At 38.8% G+C, this 20,964-nt stretch overlaps 1 protein-coding gene across 1 annotated transcript in view; it reads left to right on the forward strand.

Annotated features, from left to right (window-relative positions):
• Positions 1-1,039: 1,039 nt before the first annotated feature.
• The window catches only part of bsna (bassoon presynaptic cytomatrix protein a), a 163,234-nt gene continuing 143,309 nt past the window's right edge, over positions 1,040-20,964 (forward strand). Inside the window, exon 1 of the mRNA XM_080899736.1 lies at positions 1,040-1,412. Within this exon, the coding sequence (XP_080755862.1) occupies positions 1,231-1,412 (182 nt within the window). The 5' untranslated portion in view covers positions 1,040-1,230. The remainder of the gene's footprint in view (positions 1,413-20,964) is intronic.

The following is a 20,964-nucleotide window of genomic DNA, read 5'->3' on the forward strand; positions in this document are numbered from 1 at the left end:
TAGCCTGTTCTAATGTAGCCAAAGTCCAACAAGCCAACGTCATAACGGGCAAATTTTCCAGCGCATTAACCTCATGCCCAGAATTGTTTGGGTGTCAATAAACAGCGCGTGCCCGGCAGGTGTGCAACACTCTGGAGTATTTTTTTTCCTTTTCGGACACGTGATACTCCAGTGCAGTGGCTCCTGGTGCCTCTGCGCGTTCGCGTACCTCCTCGTGCCCTTCTCAGAGTGGGAAAAAGTGTCACGTGAGCGCGCGCTCCCATGTCTTACTGCACTCTCCACTGCCCCTCCCCTCAGCATCAGCATCAGCGTCCACAGCGAGAAAGTGCGACCTCGCGTTTGTGTCTTCGCACCTCACGTGACATAATAAATTCTACGTAATAAACCAGGCATTTTACGTAGTTTTTGGTCACACACAGAGGTAACCAGGCTCCTCTTGCATAGCGTATCTATACATGGCAGAGTGATCCTCATTTCCACATTTAAGTCGCTGTTATTTGCATGCTTGCACGACACTGCAGTGTAAATATTCACATTTGTTAATAAATGTGATGGATTAGGGTATTTTTCTGTCTACAGGCTGATTAAGTCCACAGGTTAGGGGAGATTAACTTTAAACTACACGATGTTACCATCTTTTTCTTTAATTAATGTGAAAAATTCTGCATTACAATTAATAAAGCTCATTCAAGTGGTGTTTATTTAGACCTAGATGAGCTTGGAAAATGTAATTGAAATCTCTTCATATCTGTGCTTGTTTTTCTTATGCTCACCAACAGGAGGTGAAAAGGTACTCCCCTTTTAATTCCTCTCCCCGGTGCTCCTTGTTTCCTAATCTCGCCCGTGCGTCCCTGTTTCCTCCCCACGGGACTCATTTAACTTTGATCTAATCAAATCTAATCTAATCTCGCTTTCTCTCGCCGCTCGCGCTTTCATTTTCTCTCTCTCACAGCCGCCGTGGCCGTGCGGCACGCTCCCGTCATCACGTCAGGAGGAGGCAGCCTGCTGGTGCTGAAACTGACGAGGATGAGGACGATGATGGCGGTGACGGAGGAACAGCGCTGAGTTCGCTCCGCTCAGTTTTCTCTCACTTCTTCTCCCTCCTTCTTAGTTCTTTTTGTTTTGACTGCATAAGTAAAACACAAAACGTAGCGATACAAAAAAGCGACACCGCCGATTTGACCTAATACCTTTCTCCACACCCCTCCCGTCTCCTGAGTCGAGACCGAGATGGGGAACGAAGCGAGCATGGAGGGCGGCGGGCAGCCCGGGGAGCCGGGATCCGCTGGGATGATGGGGTCGATGATGCCTGGAGGACCCTCGCAGGGACCAGGACAGCACATGAAGCCGGTCAACGGAGCAGCTGCCGGTGGAGGAATGGGAATGGGAGGCCCCGGGATGGGAATGACAAGGTAGGAGCAGCAGGAGCAGCAGCACTGGGTGAAGTGCTCAGGGTAGCAGCGCATCTCCGAATTTGCGCCGTAACACGGAAACAGCTGATGGACAGCAGCAGAGCAGATGCCGTCTTGATTGCGATTGTTTTTTGTTTTTTTTTACAGGGATGGGATTACGTGGGTGTTAAAAAGTGTTTCACCACTCTTGTGGATTTGGGATTTTAAAGAGGAAATGCTCAGAGTGTAAGGGGTGAAATAAAATAATAAAATAAATAAAAGAATCACTGAGCTGTCCGCGGTGCTGAACACTACGAGCTGCACTGAATGGCTCTTTTTGTAAGGTAGACTGATTTCCACAAATAGGTTTGACATTGCGTGTTATACCACCTTACGACGGCCGTGCCCCTCTGGTCTGTGTGACCGCTTGTCACCAAGAATGAGATAATTTTATTCCGCGGTGTCATGTGCTGCCCTAATAGTATTTCCTCGTTCTTGGCTCGGGTTGTGCTTTGGCGTAGTGTATTGCACGAGGCATGTTTATTCGCTCTTCCCTCCTAATTATTGTGTAATTCAGAGGCTGCGTGGTTTCATTTACGAGGCGTGCCAGTGTCACGTCTTGGTGTTTTACGTTGGAGACGGGATGCAGCTGGGTGCTCGAAGCGTCTTCATTGCCTCGCTTGTTTCCGCATGGGCGAAGGGAGTATGCCGAATGTGTGTGAGTGTGTGCGGGGCTCGTGCATGTGTGCGTGTACGTTAAGGGGCTTGCCTTTCTATGTAGGCGTGTGTTTGATGATGCGTAGTATAGCCTACTGGTACTATGAGCAGCCCCACCGTTTCTCACAGAGTCGGTGCTTCTTATCTTACCCAACCAAATCAAATCATAAGCACGTCCAGATCATGTCCTGGGCAGATGTGCAGTATTGACTTCACTAGATTTTCTACTCAGGGCTTCAGCTGGTTAATGTAAGGATATTGTGTGTGTGACAAGTTTTTGAAATGCCATGTCTGTGGACAGTGGGAGGAAGCAAAAGGTCCCAGATGACCAGCGGGTTCAAAAGCCAGAACCTTCTTGCTGTTAGGTGATAGCATTAATCACTGCATCACAGTGCATGCCTGAATGAGATATATATCTGAGTGCAGCGGATATATTTAGATTACATTCGACAGAGAGCCTAAGCAAAGTTAAATCTAGCCTCTTGGATGAAAACACATAATCTTGTGTCCTAGTTCAGCATACTGTAGATCTTCTACATAATAATGACGCCATAAAACATCTATAGCATGCGATAGCAGTGCTCAAACACACCCCATATGTTACCTAATCTGTCTGTGCTTTACTTACTACCAGATGAAAAATGATGGACCAGTAATATCTGATTCTGTGACACATTGTTCTCACATAACACGATGCGATTGGCTGAGCAAAAACAGATTTTTTACATTCCTTTGTTTTTGCCACCATCCAGGAATCCCAACTTACTGTATCACCTCATCCATAAAAACCCTTCTGCAGACAAGCGAGTGCACAGAGACCTAATCAGGTTGACACTCTGTGGATATAGTCCCCGACTATAGGGCTGCAGCTGGTCTACACACACACACACGCATACACACACTGGGATCTTTGTGTGCAGGTTCTATTTAGGACACATCCTGGGTTTGATTCATGTCTCTATAGGAGAGGAAAGCAGAGAAGTGCAGGCCTAACTATCCTTATATAACGCAGGGACTCAGAGAGCAGATGACAGCTTCAGCTCGTTTCCGACAAATGACAACAGAGCTGAACGTGCTCTGATGTGTTACTGGTGCATTACACTACTTTAGGGAGTTTGCTGTGATGTCGTGCATCCTCTGCCTCTTTTATGCATTTTCTGCTGATTTTGGATTTCAGGCCTCCTGCCCACATTTTCAAAATCACTCTATATAAAAGGCCTTTTTTCCTTTCCTTTTTTGCATGCTGCGCCTCACATTAAGTATTTATAACAGCGTAATACAAGGCCATGTGAACAGATTGAATCACGTGCAGAGCGTGTTTGCTCACCCCCGCCCTCTCACTCACACACACTCTCTCTCACACTTCCCTCCCTCTCCTGCGCTGCTTTGCCTCACTGCCTGCTCCCATAACTCTCTCTCTCTATCTCTTTCTCTCTCGCTCCATCTCCTCTGCACACTTGCATGCTTTGATCCCTTTCCCCCCTTTTCTCCTCCTCTCCCTCTTTCTTTATATTTGTTGTGCTCTCCACCGTTTGCATACTTGCATCTTTTAAATAGAAAAAAGGGTGCTGTCCTCTCTTATCATCCTTCCTTCTCCTACTGCTTCTGCCCCTCTGTTGCATATGTCTATATTTTTCATTCCGTCTCTGTAATTTCACATGATTACAGATTATTTCTCACTTCCCCTCACTTTTCAAACTGGTATACTCCTCAGTTCTCTTATTTATTTATTTTTTTGTAAAGCAGAAAGGCAAAGGAATATATCTTAATTCTCTTTCCTGCCATGTCTGGCCACTGTAAGATTTAGCAAAAGTTAAGCAAACAGGAGAAAAAAGTACCTTTTTAAAGCTATTTTCAGCTATCTTTTAGTCTATTTAAGGTAGCAGGACTGTGTAAGTAGGACAGACTAAAAATAAACTACATGTGGCTATGTAATTGTGCTGGTCTTTGGATGTTTGGTTGGGTTTTTGTTGTTGTTGTTGTTTGTTTTTGCTAGTTTTGGGACAGAAATTAAGCTTTTTTAAGTCTTGGTCTTTTCACAAAATGCATTACCCTTTCACTTATCATACTCCATCATAAAATAGGAACAAGAGTGTTTTTTTTAATCTTTCAGTGCATTTTTGTTGTTGTGCACACATGCTGCCCTTTTCCTCTTCTGACTAAACACCTTCCCCTCTATCCTCTCTTTTACTTCTCCCTTTTTAAACCACCAGCCTATAAATGACTCTGTCCCTTCTTTCCCGGTCCAGCCAGATAAGGAGAGAAAGATACTGAGACTAAGTGGACAGAACACACACACACACACACACACACACACACACACACACACACACACACACACACACACACACACACACACACACACACACACACACACACACACTATCTATCTATCTATCTATCTATAGATAGATATACAGAGGCTAAAGGAAGCAAAAGACTGTGATAAATTCAAAATGTAATGTCCTCCAATCAGCAATATAAACACAACGTATAATAACATGTTAAGCAGTCGACCATTTGATTAGGAGTAAAACCTGTAAATTACTACTTCAATAGGCTTCACTTCACTTGCTTTAAAATGACAGATTCACATTAGAATAAGTGGGAGGCTAGACTAATTTCTTTATTGATTTCAGATGTCTGGACCTGACTATGAATAACTGGTACATTAGTTGCACTTTTCAATGGCAGTGAGGTTAAAGAACAAAAATCACTTCATAAAGACAAAGAAAGACTTGTGCTCCGCTCTCCAATGCTGCACAATGTTTTTGTCCATTATCATGGTCTCCATGTCAGATTGTAGAGTCATAAAATGTTGCCTTTTTCTTTCTCCCCAATCAATGTTATTTGCTGACTTTTATGGCATGTGTGATGCCACTGGTTAGGAGGTTTAAAATTCCCTGCGTTCATCCCTGAGTAATAGGATACATCCTGCGATCACCAAAATTTACTTACTTTTTCACATTAATAATCACTATTGCCATTGGAGGACTTTGACAGATGGATGTCACTTAAGATAACTTGCTGAAATAAGAGATGGCATCACATGTCTAGAGAGGACACTCTCAAACAGATTTGTGCACACCGTTTTCATGAGAATATAACATATCAGTCACGAAGCCAGTATAAGGAAGGCTTAAATACAAAATTAAAATGATAGTACATAAAAAAAAAATGCAAATCTGTATCCCCGGATAGCTGATAATTCTGCAGTGTTGCATTTTAAATAAAGTAAATTAGAATAGAGTGAAAAAAGGAATGTGTCAAAGATATGAAATGAAAAAGTGGCACAGAGTGAGACAAAAAGGGGGATGGGTTTTGCTGTCCAGATGGCAAAAGGAAGAGGAGTGCGAGAACTCAGTAAAGACACTGAAGAAGAGAGAGAACGTGAGATCTAAAGCACATATGGAACAGACCATTCCCTTGCTGTGGGATCACGTGTTCATATTGCATCTGACTCAACTCACACTCATGTTTTGGCTGCGATGTGTATGCATTTATTTTAAGTGTGTGCTGTGCATGACTACATCAGTGTTTTGTGTATATATGCAGTAACTGTTAAGAGCACTGGCAGTCATCAAAATTGATTCTCTTTCAACACTTATTAAGACCTGTGAAAGTGAGGAAAAAGTGGGAGCAAGACTGTGTGTGTACTTGTTGTGTGTGCGTTTGTGTGTACACTGGAGGGAGAAAGAGTCTGTGAACACTGTTGTATTTTTACTTTCTCTGGAACATGCACACTTGAGGATAATTGTCATTTTTAAGAGAGTCACAAATGTAAGATGTGTTTGCATGTGTATGTGTCTTTTTTTCACCAGAAAAGCAACATTGGCATGTTAAGTGTGAATGTAAAGCATATTTAACTTTAATATTAAAGTTTTTTGCTGCTCAGAGTAACATGATTATATTCACACATAAGCACAGGAACAAGTGCTGATATGATTTTGTTTCTGATCAGTAGACTGATTAAAGACTGACTTTAAGTCTTTTGTTGGTGAGGGTAAAATCGATGTTTGATGATGATTAGAGCCTGGCTATTAGCCTATATATCTGTATCAGTATTTTTTAATTGCCAATAAATGAAAATTAAAAAAATTAATGATGAAATGGGAGAAACACCCTTTGATTATGTTATGGGGTTTGAGGTTGCAGAGTTTGCCCTTCGGAAGTCATTTCGCAGCTTCTCCAAAGGCAACATTTGTTTGTCACAAAACAACAACCAGCTGTTCAGAGCAGTTAGGCACACCATACATGAGTAGTCTATGACCTGCCTACCTCCAAGCCATCATATAGATCCTCTTTCTTTTATGGGCATGTCTGTGTTCCATGAACTAAACCTGATGTTTATCAAGCAGAGAGGCTAGTAGCTTGTTTTTGGTTTGGTTTTGTTTGGTTGTTTGCACATGCGCATTATGGGCAATTCTATCATGTTTTTGGAAGACTGATAGGAAACTAGTGCGCTTAACAAGCTGCTCCTGTTCTGTGATTAGTTTGGCTCTGGCTACTATTATAAACATATGCAGATGCATGTGAACACCGAGACAGCATTAGCAAATAAATGAGGAAATTCTTTCATGATTTATTATCTTAAAATGTGAGTTTTGTCTTCCTAACCTGCTACTAAAACACTGATTTATATAGGGAAAAACATTAGGAAATAAATAAAGGGAAATCATACAGAAATATTGGAAAGACTCATCATTACAAACGATCAGGAACCCCACAAAAACAGCTCTACGACATCTACATAGAATATCACATGACTAAACATGAAACAAAAGACAAAAAATTAATTTTTATTGTTAACACCTAGGGATGGGTATCGTTTAGGTTTTATCCGATACCGGTGCCAAATCGGTACTTTTGAAATGGTGCCGGTGCTCAAACGGTGCTTAAAGAATGGAGAACACAAAATTGGTCCAAAAACCTCTCATGTTCAGCTGGTTTTTGTAAAAAGATAACAATGTTAGCCTTTTCTGCAGCTATGGGGCATATATGGTATCACTCTTGGCTGGAAGCAGTGCTTAAAAACTTTATCCAAAAACCTCTCATGTTTAGCCGTTTCCCTCTTTTTCTTTGGTCATTTTAGCCTTTTTGGCCAGGGTGAAGGGAGTATCTGCCATCAAACAAGAAGACAGCCGCATGTAGCTATGATGATGTTTGCTAGTTCACCTTACATGCATTAATGTAATAACGTGGTTAGCCTACTCAACGTAAATTACACACGAACAACATTAAGCTACTCACGCAGAGAAGAACAGCTGCTGCTGCCATCATCATCCGTCATCATTTCTGCTACACTGGCAGGGCTAGGGGCCAGGACTCTATTCTTCGGGTTTTTGGGGATGTTGCTAACTCCGGGTCTGATAACAGGCAACCCACGCGCAGTAGATGCGCTCGGTGTGAGGTCTCGCAGAAAGCTATCAAATACACCGCATTTCTTGGCTTTTAAAAAAAAACGCTATGCGTCGCCAGGTGTTTCATCGGATTTGAGGTGTTACCTCCTTTGACAGTATCACAGTATCAGCTTAAAGCACTTGTTGCAGGCTGCTGAGTTTGCATATTTTACTGTGAAGTACAGCCAGACTTTTGACCGCTTCGCCTTGGGCATTTTTAATCTGTAGCTCTGCTCTAAAAGAACGTACGTACCTGGACCCGCCTACTATCCTCGGAAACGTAAAATGATTGGCTAGAAGTGTATCACAGCTCAGGAAAAAAAAGCACCGAAATAAAGCACCGAAATGTGCGCTGCTTTTCGGTCTGGTTACTACCGTTTATGTCAGAACCGGTGCCATCATGGCACCGGACACCGGTACCCATCCCTATTAACACCACAAGAAAACTTAAATTGAGGTATGAGTGTAATTTAATATGGATGTCTGAACCTCCTGCTTGCTTTCCAGCAGCTTAGGAAAAAATGGAATATTCTGTCCTCCTCTTGCTGATCTGTGACTTTCAGCCAACACTTAGATTCCACAGCTTCTTATTCACCCTGTAGTTCTCACTTTACCTTCATGGGGTGCTGGCTATGAAAATAATTTTTAACGGTTACGTAAAAAATCTTTTGCCTTGAAACGCACATCATAGAAATCAATTCAGAATTATTGTTTAGTAAAACTTGTGAGGCAAGATCTTTTTTATAAAAAAGACCCCATAATGGCCCATTCAATGGTACCCAAACATGCAGCATTTGACTTTTTTGTCATTATGAATATTTTTGATTACATTTAATCATTCGTTGCTCTGAAGAATTTTTAAAACTAAACTTGAACTCTCAGAAATACTTTTACAATTTATTAGGCATGGATTGCTGGTATTGAGTTAGAACCACTTTTATTCTCAGAGCTGCCTTAATTCTTTGTGGCATAGATTCAACAGGTGCTGGAAACATTCCTCAGAGATTTTGCTCCATGTTGACATAATAGCATCAGAGAATTGCCGCACATTTATGATGCAAATTTCCCATTCTGCCACATCCCAAAGGTGCTATTTGATTGAAATGTGGTGACTGTGGAGGCCACTTGAATGTAGTCACCTCATTATCATCTTCAAGACACGAGTTTCAGATGATCTGAGCCTTGTGACATGGAATAGAAGCAGCCATCAGAAGATATGTTGCATGTTTTTTTTGGTGGTTTTTTTCCAAATCTGCAATCTGCCGTCTAGCTTCACCTTATTTCCCCTGTAATGACCTCCAAATGTTAACGCAAATGTGTCAGTGGCCAAGTGGGAATAAAAATAGAGTTGTGTTTTTGAGTTTTTATGTGTAGGTGTATGATTGTGTGAACTTGAAAAATGATATTTTTACAAACTGTATATGTGTGAATGTGTGAGAGGGTGGATAAGGGACAGACAGATGCTCTCTATATTTACACGACCTGTTATCAGGAGACCACGTTTGCAGGAGCCTCCAAATACTAAATGTGTTTGGGTGGCGGCATCTGGAGATAAGATGGCAATAAGCACAATATCAGAGCCCAAGACAGTATTAGTTTTCAGCAAATAGATGGTGTCTCTGGAGCTTATGAATGAAACCCAGAAATAGATTGAACAGAAATGATACACGTATCTGCAGGACGAGGGGTGAAGGCTTTGAAAGACACTGGTGGATAATGGATTAGCTCTTGGATTTTTTTAACCCTAGAACACTATCGCTGGGTGATTTACACCCGAGCAAATACATTCACATGATTTCTCTCTCCTGCAGCTGTTTGCGTGTCGAGGAGCCTGTGCCTTCACCAGGGAAGTCTCAAATGTCCCAGGAATGGGTGGACCAAAGACCAGCTTTCCAGAGTCCTTATTTTGTTTTAGGAGGGTTTTTTTTTTTTCATTTTGTTAGACATGGCAGTGTTGAAAGTAAAAGAAGACCACTCTAATTTGTCATGTGTTGTCATATTTTGATTTATATTTGATTACTTTTTATTGGCTATATTATATCGGGTAAAAATCACCCGGCATTAGTGATTGTGTTACTACACAGCAAAATCTCCAGTGTTAAATTAACACTGGAGAGTGTCTATATGGGTCCACACCTCTGAGTGTTAAATACAACAGTGTTGAGTGTTAAATTAACACTTTTGACAGTGTTATATGTTTAAAAGTAACCTAGTCAGTTTTGAAGATTAACAATGGCTAACACTGAGCAGTGCTGATTTTCTAACACTGGAATATTTCTAACATTTTGAGTTATTTTCCAGTGTTAGAAAATCAGCACTGCTGATTAGGAAAAAAGTTTGACATCATGCCCTTTAGCCATTCAGATTTGTACAAAACCACTGACAACAGAAACATGAACTGCAAGTATTAGCTGTTACTTTGTTGTTGTTGTTTTTAAATTCTTTGATTAATTTAATTGCATTTTAAGAAAACTGCTGTAGAAAAAAAGTGTCATATTTTTGGGTTTGACCATAAACTGGTACTTAAACTCTACTGTATACACAAGATTGAATTAGGCAACTATGGAGACATCACCAGTTGGTTTGTGGAAGGCATTTTGGTCATGCTAGTTTTTCTTTTAAATCCTGACGTGGCCACCTGGATGAGTGAGAAAACTAAATGCACTTACAGAGAAACTCCAGAGCCAGAGTTAGACTTTCTTTTGGTACAACCAATGGATGAACAGCATAAAATAACATTCAAGTGGTACCTAAAGCATCCATGCCTTATGCTTATATTCAGACTTATTAATGTTTGCTACTTAACTATATGTATCTTTAACATATAACTCTATAAAGTGGGTATTTTCCACTTTTATGCAGCTGTCAGGAAGTTGGAAAATTAGCTGTTTTACGAAAACAAAGTTGGGAATGTTATTATGTGGATTTATGGGTATTGATTCCATTTTAAAGCCAACATCAAGTGAAAATTTGGGAAAAAAACAGTTTTTGGAAACTTGGTGATTGCTGCTTAGTAGATACAGAGTTCACATTGCTTAATCAAACCCAAAGCTACAAAATGTTTTTGGCTCATGCAAGAGATTGTCAGTTTTAATTCTGGTGCCTGAGTACCATTTTTGCTATCTACTGAAAAACAGAGAAATAAGGTGATTGGCTGATTGGAATGCCATGTGAGTCAGATTAAATGAATATATATACATTTTTAAATTAGTGTTTACTTAAAAAGTGAAAATGTTAAAGTGAAACACCTAATGAGGAATGCACTGAATGTACAAACTTAAGAGTACTGAATATTCACCACATAGACACAACTAGAAATGCCTTTTGTTAGTTTTTATACTGTACATGTACCACACAACAACAGTTCTATTCCACAAAGACAAATTCTAAAATATGTGGTAGCTTTAATTTGGTGTAGGATATTTCTATGTAAGAAGGTAAAATCTATTTATAAACCACATCTTTCACTATCCAAAGGGCTGTAAGGAGTATGTACTGTATACCTATATGAACACACACAGTAAAAAGTGAACTTTAGGGTAAAGTTTTACATGTTTTTCGGAACCTAAAGTGTTAGAAAATTTTAAACAGTAAAAAAATGTTTGTTTGTTGGGATAAATCTAATCTATGTAATGTATTATGCTTATGTTTACTTTATGTATAACTACAACTCAACTCTAGTGAAGAAATTTTAGTGACATAGCAAATTTGCACTTAGACTATCTTTAACATAAACATTTAATACAATTTTTGTTTGCAGCCTATGTCTGTTGGAATTTATCACACCCTTTCAGCTTCTGTGAACGGATGATCAAAAGTCCAGATTATAGAGATTTCCTGGTTTTGGCTGTGAGTCCTAGAGTACTGCATCCCCTTCTAGGGCTCAGCAGGGATTTGTAAGAGACACCAGCACGGTTTGCCCTGACCTCATGTAGTGAGCAGAGTGCAGCTTTGGCTCAACCACCTCAGCCAGCACTCCAAGTTTGTACAACAATGTCAGGTTGGGGTATTTAGATCTAAAACAGTGTTCAACTCTACCACAGCAAAGGCTTGCAATGGCTAAGATATCAATTTGATGGATGCTAAAAGAACAAACAGAAATGACAAATCACAGTTTTCCTGAAAAGAAATTACTTACCTGAATTTCTTACTGAAATGTCTTTTTAGTGCAGATAGATGGATTTTAAAAAAATCTGCTAAAGTTACCCCGCACTCATATTCCTTTATAGTTCTTTAAAGTATAAGTCAGAGTGTTTCTAACTATCACAAATAATTTCTTTGCAGCACTATTTCCTAAAACACAATAAAGGAAGCTGTACTTAATGTATTTAAAATATTTACAGTTGGACATGCAATATGATCAGCTCTGATCGTCTATTTCAGTCCATATAAATAAACAAAATAAAACATTATACAGATGATTAAATTCATGCATCAAAACACATTATCTGGATATTTTAGCAGTATGAAGATGGCCCTAACCGTAGGCTAAATTAAAGCCAATACACTGCTCAAGATCGTGATCACATCTTTCTAACTCGTTAACTCAGTGACAAAACTTGGCCTTTGTTCACAGCTGACATCTAAATGTCTTTTGACATACAAGTGACCAAATCATTCCTCAAACAAGGGAACCGTGCGAATAATTCTGATGCTCAAAAATGTCTTTGTTGCAGACTTTGTGAACTGCTCCCGTCATTTCTGGTTAGTTCAGACAGGAAATCATCTGAGGAAATGGATTTCAGCTCAGCTCTCAGCATTTAGAGGAGGCTACAATGAATGAAACAGAACAAGATATTTGAGCGATATCAAAGATCTTTTGCATTGTATATTAATTTGCGTCTGAAGGGAATACATAAAAGAATGCCCAATTTAATATATATTGGCAGGGAGTTACTATAAATACTTGAGTTGACAAAGGCGATGAAACCAAACTCTGCTGAGCCATGTAACAGAAACACAGAGTACATACACTCACTGGACACTTTATTAGCCACACTGTTCTATTAACAGGTTGGAACCTTAACTTATCATGGCATAGATTCAACAAGGTGCTGGAAATATTCCTAAGAGATTTTGAATCATATTAACACGACTGACATGATTTGTCAACTGCACATCCATGATGTGAATCTCCCATTCCAGGTTCTCTATTGGATTCAGATCTGGTGACTGTGGAGGACACTTGAGCACAGTCATGTTCAACAAACCATTTTGAGATGGGCTGATCTTTGTGACATTGTATATTATCCTGCTGGAAACAACCACCAGAAGTTTGGTACATGGTGGTCATGAAGGGATGGACGTGGTCACTAACAATAGCTGGTGGTACAGGGCCCAAAGTGTGCCAAAAAATATCCCCCATACCATTTCATCACCATCACCAGACTGAAGTGTTAATACAAGGGATGTTGGTTCTATGTTGTTTATCCTAAATTCTCCCATGCTGTCACTTAAATCGTCTTTCTTCCCCATTGTGTTTCCCAGTTTGAGCTTCAGCTCATGTCTTGATTATGTCCACATGTCTAAATGCGTTGTCACCATGTGACTGATTGAGCAGATAACTAGATGCTTCTGTTAACAAGTGTTGAACAAGTGTTTGGTGATAGTATGTATTGCCTGCCAGTGTGATAAAGTCTTAAATATAAGCATGATTCTTTTTAAGGGTTTCAAAACGATTAAGTTTAAGTTTTGATTTTTTTTTTTCTCTTATGGAGGAATATTACAGCTACTGGTTTCACAGAGAGGTGGTCAGTGTGATGGGATCTGAGCACAGGTTAGAAGGTCTTGTTAACCTGCCAAGATATCCTTTCTCTTTAATGATCTGATGTTAGCAAAATGATTGGCTCTGAGGTGAACTGTGTTCAGGTACACTGCAAACATCTGCAGGGTCAACGACTGAACTGCACAGCTAATGTGTCTCTGCCAGAAACTGAAACATCAGGAAACAATTAATGAGCCAGCTAATACTGACATCCAGCACCCTGCTCTCATGTTTAAGTGGAAACAGATGGGTTATTGTAACATTTGTCTAATAAAACATTACATATTTGCACCAAACAGAAACAGAATAATCCACACCAGCCTGGCAACAATTAACAGATAACTGTAATAACTGATCAAAGCACTGACTCTCTCCAATGGCCAGAAATAAACTGTACATCTGAAGTTCAGTTACTCTTCAGCTTTTCTTTACTTTTGAGTTTGCATCAATTGAGAATAGACTAGAAGCCTGATTTTAAATAAACGCAGTCAAGGTCCTTTAACTTTTGAATAATTTTGTTCACTAAGATAAAAATCATAGTATTGACTAGTGTGTCAATGATGATGATTAATAATAACAATAACAATAACAACAACAACAACAACAACAATAATAATAATAATAATAATAATAATAATAACAATAATAATAATAATAATAATAATAATAATAATAATAATTATTATTATTATTATTATAATAATAATAATAATAATAATAATAATAATAATAATAATACCCGCTAGCAATTACTAGAATATCCGAATAGCTTCTAGAAACTACTGGACTACTGACCCCCTTACAAAACCAGCACGAGTCCCTTTTAACTGGGACACTGCATCCACTCAGCTGACTGCTTGCTGGAGCGCTAGCTGGAGAAAATGGCCCAAAAATTGTGTTGCGCTGGCGCCTGTGCTTTGCCTGTATGTCATTTGCCTGTAGCTTGATGGGTTTTGCCTGTAGCTTGAAGCTGCTTAAGCATTTGTTACAACCACATAGCTACAGCCTGTCACATAGTAGCAAGATCTGGAAAAAGGAATGTATACAATGAATACAATACAATACAATATAATAAAAAAAGACTCCTAAAATAGTCTTAGTTATGAATGAAGATTAATAATTCTGAAACTGAATTTCTGTCAGTAAAACATGGCCAATATATGCTGTTAATTAAGTTTGAACCCCAAATCACTAATTTCTCCTTGTCAAAATGAGTTGTTTTACATACCTTATGTTGATCCTACGAGGAAGACGAGCAGAGCGACAGCTTCATCTGAATGGCTCAGTTTAATTTTCAGTACGATTCTGCTTCCTGCAGTCATTTGGACTCAGTAGGGGGGGTTGGCAATGCGAACGGCACTCAAAGGGGATGTTATTGTTATCAGCATGAAATTAAGAAAAAATGGGATTTTTGAATTTAGGTCACTTTGGATGATGTGTTCAAAGGTTTGTGAGCAGTTTTCAGCAGCTTCAAAGGAAGCTATAGTCTCTGTTCCTATTGTCATGCTGACTTGTCGGATTTTGTACATGAATCCAGTAATCAGCCAATCCAGTTCCGGTGTTGGGTAAACAAAAACGTCTATACTCTGTTTGATTTTGGAAACACTTTAAGTGTGTCCCTGACAAATATAGCAAACAGTGGTCAGCTGTGGGTTTTGACCATTTAAAATGTGTTTAGCAGTATTGATTTTTAAACACAGCAAAGCATCTAAAAACCCCAAAACAGAGTGTGTATAGAAAGAGCAGAAACAGCACAGGAAAACTGATAAAATGGATTGCAGCACTCTGTCAGACAGACAGACTGTATCAGTCAAGCTGATCTAAAGAGTGTAGTTCATGAAGAGATAAAAAGGTTTCAGTTCAAGAGCAACACAAGTTCATATTTCTCATCCTGAAACCAGCTCGCACCAGTAACAAATATTTTACAACTTCCAGAAGGTGTGAAGTAACTCATGTAATGCTTTTTTGTAAATCTCAGATTTACAGCCACTTCCACTAAAATGTCTTCAAACGTTCCACAGGTGCTGTGTTAAAATCTGTATCAAACTATACTTTAAAACATATTGCTAAATGAAAAAGAAGAAGCAGTACCTGAGAAGTTCTTTGCCATTAATAGCAGAACATTTCTGAAACGACACACCGTAAAAAAAAAAATCCTAAAAAAACAGTGATATTCTGGCAGCTGGGGCACCAAAATAATACCATAAAATAACAGGAAATAACTTTCCCATGAAAATACGGTTATTTTCAGTAATGACAATACAGTTTGTTGCCCTAATTTTACATGGGATTTTGCCTTTTTCAAGTACTTTTAAACATTAAATTAGGAATATTTTAATGTGATTAAACAATGAAATTACCTATAAACAAGGTCAATGAATGTGGCAATATGAATAATAATACTTAAATGTACAGAAATATACAGTTAACAGTTGGTTTAAATGATAATGGATTGCATTCATATAGTGCTTTATGAGACCCTCAAAGCGCTTTATAGTTCCACGTCATAATTCCCCTCTGGCCATCAACAGCAGGTGGTAGGTGAAGTGTCTTGCCCAAGGACACAACAACCAAAAGTGTCCGAGCCGGGGCTTGAACCGGCAACCTTCTGATTACAAGGTGAACTGCCAGCTCTTGAGCCACGATCGCCCTAAATAACATTAATAATAATTATTTGATGTAAAAAAAAGCTTATAAGAATCATTTTATATATTTTTCCATAGCATTACATTTGAATTTAACAGTTCAATCTTTCAAATAACGGACAAATATTTGTGAAATTATGATACATTTGTGAATGTATTTTAACAATATAAATATGCATATGTACAGACAGATACATTTAAAAAACAAGAAAATTATGTTTTATTACATTTACATTGATTTTACATTAATTTACATTTGAAATGTAAAATCACAGTCTATTCATGTAAATTTAATGATATTCTAGAAGAACAGTACAAAACGGTAAAATACACAGTAAAATACTTTTATATTACAATTTTCTTTTACAGTGCACTACAGTATAGAAGTAAAGTCATGCTCATTTCCTGTAGAGACGCTGTTCAGTGACTAACAGTGGTGGGTATACTTACAACACTTGGAAGACATAAAAGTCTCCTGAGTGAGTCATCAGTAGAGGAGATCACAAACTGTGTGAAAAACATCTGTGTTTTTAACAGACAGTCAACATTAGAAGCCATAAAAGACTAAGGGGAACTCCACGGTGCTAACTGTGAGCCACAGAGCGTCTATTATATCTGTTATGTGCGCCTCTAAAAGTGATAAGTTGCTTGCCCTCCCGGTGATTAACCTTCTGTAGGTTTATTTAGTTCACCTAAGGGTTATGGTTCAATAAACCTAGTGACAGTGTTACAGTGTTTTGCTTCCAGTAGCAAAGATAGCATTCACTTTAGCTCTGATTCTGGCAGTCACTATTGCAAGAGTTGTTGTAAAACATTTAGAGGCTTTCTTCTTTACAAACAGTTAAAATGTAAAAGAAAAAAACAACAACAACTGGGCGACTCTATATAACAAGTTATTTAACCAGCAGCGGTCAGCCACATTATTTCTACTATAAAATCTGAGAAAATTTTTTTTTCCTAATTTTCCTGGATTTTGAGCTTTAATCATATACATAACTGTATATACAGTTAAATTATATATTTCATTATATATACAATAAAAAAATGTGATGTTGAATTTAATGATGCCCGACTTGTAACAAAAGAGCAAACTTAACAGTAACTCAGGGATTCCTCTCAGCTCTATTTTCCTTCTTTCTGATAATTGCTCTTCTTCGCTGGTTTACACTTACCGCTCTCATTTGAATTTTTTTGAAGCAAAGCAGGTAATTTAGGAGCCTTTAGCATCTACAGATGCGTGAGCCGAAACAGAACTAAAACAAAGTTTAAATGCTGTAATGCTGGTGCTCTGTTGCTTTATATCCGTAGGAGGTTTCATCTTTTTGGTAAGGAATTTAAGCTTCAAAGGTGTTAACAGGTCTGTTCTGTATTTAAATAATATATTTAGTTAATATCTTTTCCAAATAAATAAATACATGAATAAATACTGGAGTGCAAACTGGTTGCCCCAGTAACCATTTTAAAAAAAAGTATCTAAAGGCAAAGGCATGAGGCAAAGGAATAATTACAAGTGACAAATGCAACGAACGTTGGGGCTGTGAAGTGAGCAGCTGCCTTTGAGCCCTTCAGCTCTACTTCACTTTTGGTACAACACCTCCATGTTTCTGAAGGCCTCTCTGAGCAGTCTCCCTGCTTGTCCCTGATTTTGTTTGACAGTCCTGCATGACAGATAATGAGCAAAATAAAGGGAAGAGTGAGAGGGAGGCAAATCCAGCAGGACATATTGTGGCTCAGCAGTTCTGTTGTGCTGTGGCTCTGCCAAGGACAGGCTGCATATCCTCGCCATCACACAGCAACCTCATAACTCCAGTCTCACCTTTATAGATTTTATGCTGCTTGTATTGAAAGGTGACAGAGCCCTCTGAGTACTCACTGATTTCCCTGCCCTTCAGACCACTTGCAAGACAATTAAAACCCAAGATCTTATTTCAGAACCACTCACCTAAATCTAAAACAGGCTGATTAAATGCAGCACACACTCATAATGTTACACCAAAGCCTTTAGCTAACGCGTGTATTGGTAAGAAGAATTAGCCTATTGCTAATTTGTCCTTGCCCCTGCGAGGCAGTTGGCTAATAATGTGATGAAATCAAGTCAGGTGTACTACTTCAACAATTTGTCTATCTATGTTTAAACATTAAGCAACTTTTTTGAGGGTTGTTTTTTAAATCTACCAGCCTGCTACAACTGTGAGAGGGCAGCAAATCAGGGCAACTAACTCCAGAAGAACAGTCACATAATCATAAAAAATAATAATAGTAAAAATGTAAATATTTGATGCCCAAAAGCCTGAAAAAAACATCAAATTAGCAACAGCATAACTGTGCTTTGCAGTGTGGAGATGCAACAACAACACTTTTGAAGGTTAGAGTATGAAAATAATTGCACAATTCAAGATAACGAAGAGGAAAAGAGTAACTGGCAATGCTGGCAAATTTTAAATGCAAAGTTAACAGATATGCCGGAAACTGAAAGAATGACGGTAAACAGTAAAAGATTAAGGGCCAAATCGTGGCGAAGATGCACAATTAGGAAGGCTACGGTACCGTCAGGTTGATGAGGTTGATGATGGTTTAAAAAAGGTATTTTACCTCTTTTGCAGCAACCTGTGTCAGGCAATACAGATCGCTAGAGTGAGGTACTCTCTATTTATATCACTCTGCCCCATTTACTGGCCCTTCTGAGTCTGAGCAGCACAAATTAATCCGTTTATTACACACACAGCATGAAATAACCTGCTGCTGCTGTGGCATGGTTCACAGAGACGGCTGGTTGGTGCAAATTACGATTGATAGTGAGAAGTGGTCTTTAAAGGAAGTGCACTGATGATCACGTGTAGAAAAAAAACAAAACACAAAGTGTATATGACACCATCAAGAAGCGTTGCCAAAGACACAGTTTTAATCTGAGAACTCTGTTATGTGTGATCGAGGGCCAGGTTGCCATGGAAACAGACAACTTTTTTTTGGCATCACATCACCAACGACTTCCAAATTTAAGTTAAAGTTAAATTATGCTTGTAATTGTTGCTTGCTGATTACAACATGACTGCATTTCTTTTTTTAAATTCTCAAATGAGCCTTGATTGCTTTTTTTTTTTTTTAAAAAGAAGCAAAAACCCCACGATAAGTAATTTTTAATTTGACCATAAAACCTTGCAGGCAAAGTCAGACTGAAATGATTAGACTTCAAATTTTTCACTTTTAGCAATCAAGCTCTTGAAACCATTCAAATAATTTTCCTCCCCATTAATCCATTTTTACTTGGGTTTGGGTTTTCTTCTGGTCTCACTTTCCTTAAAAAAAAAAATTATGTAGCTGTAAAACGTTCAAAGGGAATTTTTATAAATATTTATTTGGCACAATAAAGTTTTATAGCTGCCAGAGATCAGTAATATCTTCCCCACTCGCTGTCTGAGGAGGGTGCACAGTATCCTGCGGGACCAACATCACCCTGCGCGCCACCTTTTCCATCTGCTGCCCTCAGGGAGAAGGTACAGGTCTATACAGGCCAGAACATCCAGACTGGCCAACAGCCTGTATCCACAGGCTGTGAGGCTCCTGAACTCTCTGCCCCCCTCTCACGGACAATAACCATATCCAACTTCTTAATAGCAATGAACTGGTCTGCATTGGTGCATCATATCTTTATTCTCTTCCCCCTCCTGCCCCCCCCTCTTTCTTAAATAGATAACTATCATATCTGATATCATATCTCACAGTACAATAATATTGAATGGGTTGCATTGTTGTATTTTGTCATGTTTCTCAGGTCTTTGTCTGAATTTCTACGAACATTATTGCTAAGGATTGTCTTATTGCATTGGAGTCACACTGGGTTAAATATGTACACTTGGGTTTTAAGGGGTATTTATTATTTTCTTCTTTTTTTTTGGGTTGTATGGAAGCCCCAAACGCAATTTCATTGTTCTTGACAATGACAATAAATAAATAAATACTAAATACTAAATACTTTATCTAGCCGTATCTATTTTTTTCCCACCAAACGTTAAATATTTGTAAACTATCTGCTTCGAACGGTGGATGTAACCTTACCTTTAACCAGCAACACATTGCTGCCTTTGTTTTTGTTAATCCCCTTTTGGGCCTGTTGGTTTGTTTAATGGGGGTAATTATGAAATGAGTCGTATTAAAACGAAATAAGCCTCTTTGTAAATAAAGATCATACGGCGAGAGAGAGACGGGGAGAGTAAGGACAAACACTGTAAAGAGAAGAAGAAAGAGAGGTGTGGCTGCATTTTGTTTTACCATAATGTGATGATGTGGGTGAGGAAGATGTAGGTGGAGCCCCACCATCCTCTTCATACCTTGCATCATCTCTTCTATTCATTTTGGTAACAGTTGAATATTTCTTTGTCATGGGTCCACAAACTTTCTCCATCTTCTTTCTTTTCTTCTTGGTTTTTGGGTGTCTTCTTTTTATGCACTCCTTCACTGCTTCTCCTTAAGGCAACGCACTGCCGACAAGAATTCCAATTACAGTGGAGAGGAAATGGGTAAGGATGTTTTAGAAGTTCACTCTGCCGTGAGTGGGAAAGTACTTTAAACCCCCGCTGGTGCTGTGGAATTTTCTTATTCCAAAATGTAAGAAAAAAAAGGTAGCTTGTGAAAAAAAACCTATAGTTTTTCATTCCTTTTCCATGATTTTTTTTAATAAAAAAAACTGCTTGTGGTCATTTCAGATTACAGATCAATATAGAGTTGAGATTTGAGATTATTCATCCTTCTTTAAAATATTTTAGTCACATTTTAGACTTATTCAGACCCTTGGCAAAATTATAATACTGATGAGATTTGCAATGTTCATACTAAATAAATGTTTTGGTCCCTGATTTCATGGCACAGGTGATATAAATATGTGTCTTTGTTGATACGTTACGTTCTGAGGGAGCATAGAGGGGGAAAGTGAGGCGGGGATACAAGAGGTTTCCAAGTGTGCAGCAGCATGCTAAGTTGATAATTGTTCTCTTTCCCCTCGTCTGTCCCGTGTCTCAGTCCCTTTGATCACTTTAAAACCAGCTTCTGTT

This window comes from Rhamphochromis sp. 'chilingali', assembly GCF_963969265.1.
Source record: "Rhamphochromis sp. 'chilingali' genome assembly, chromosome: 12".
NCBI classification, from domain to species: domain Eukaryota; kingdom Metazoa; phylum Chordata; class Actinopteri; order Cichliformes; family Cichlidae; genus Rhamphochromis; species Rhamphochromis sp. 'chilingali'.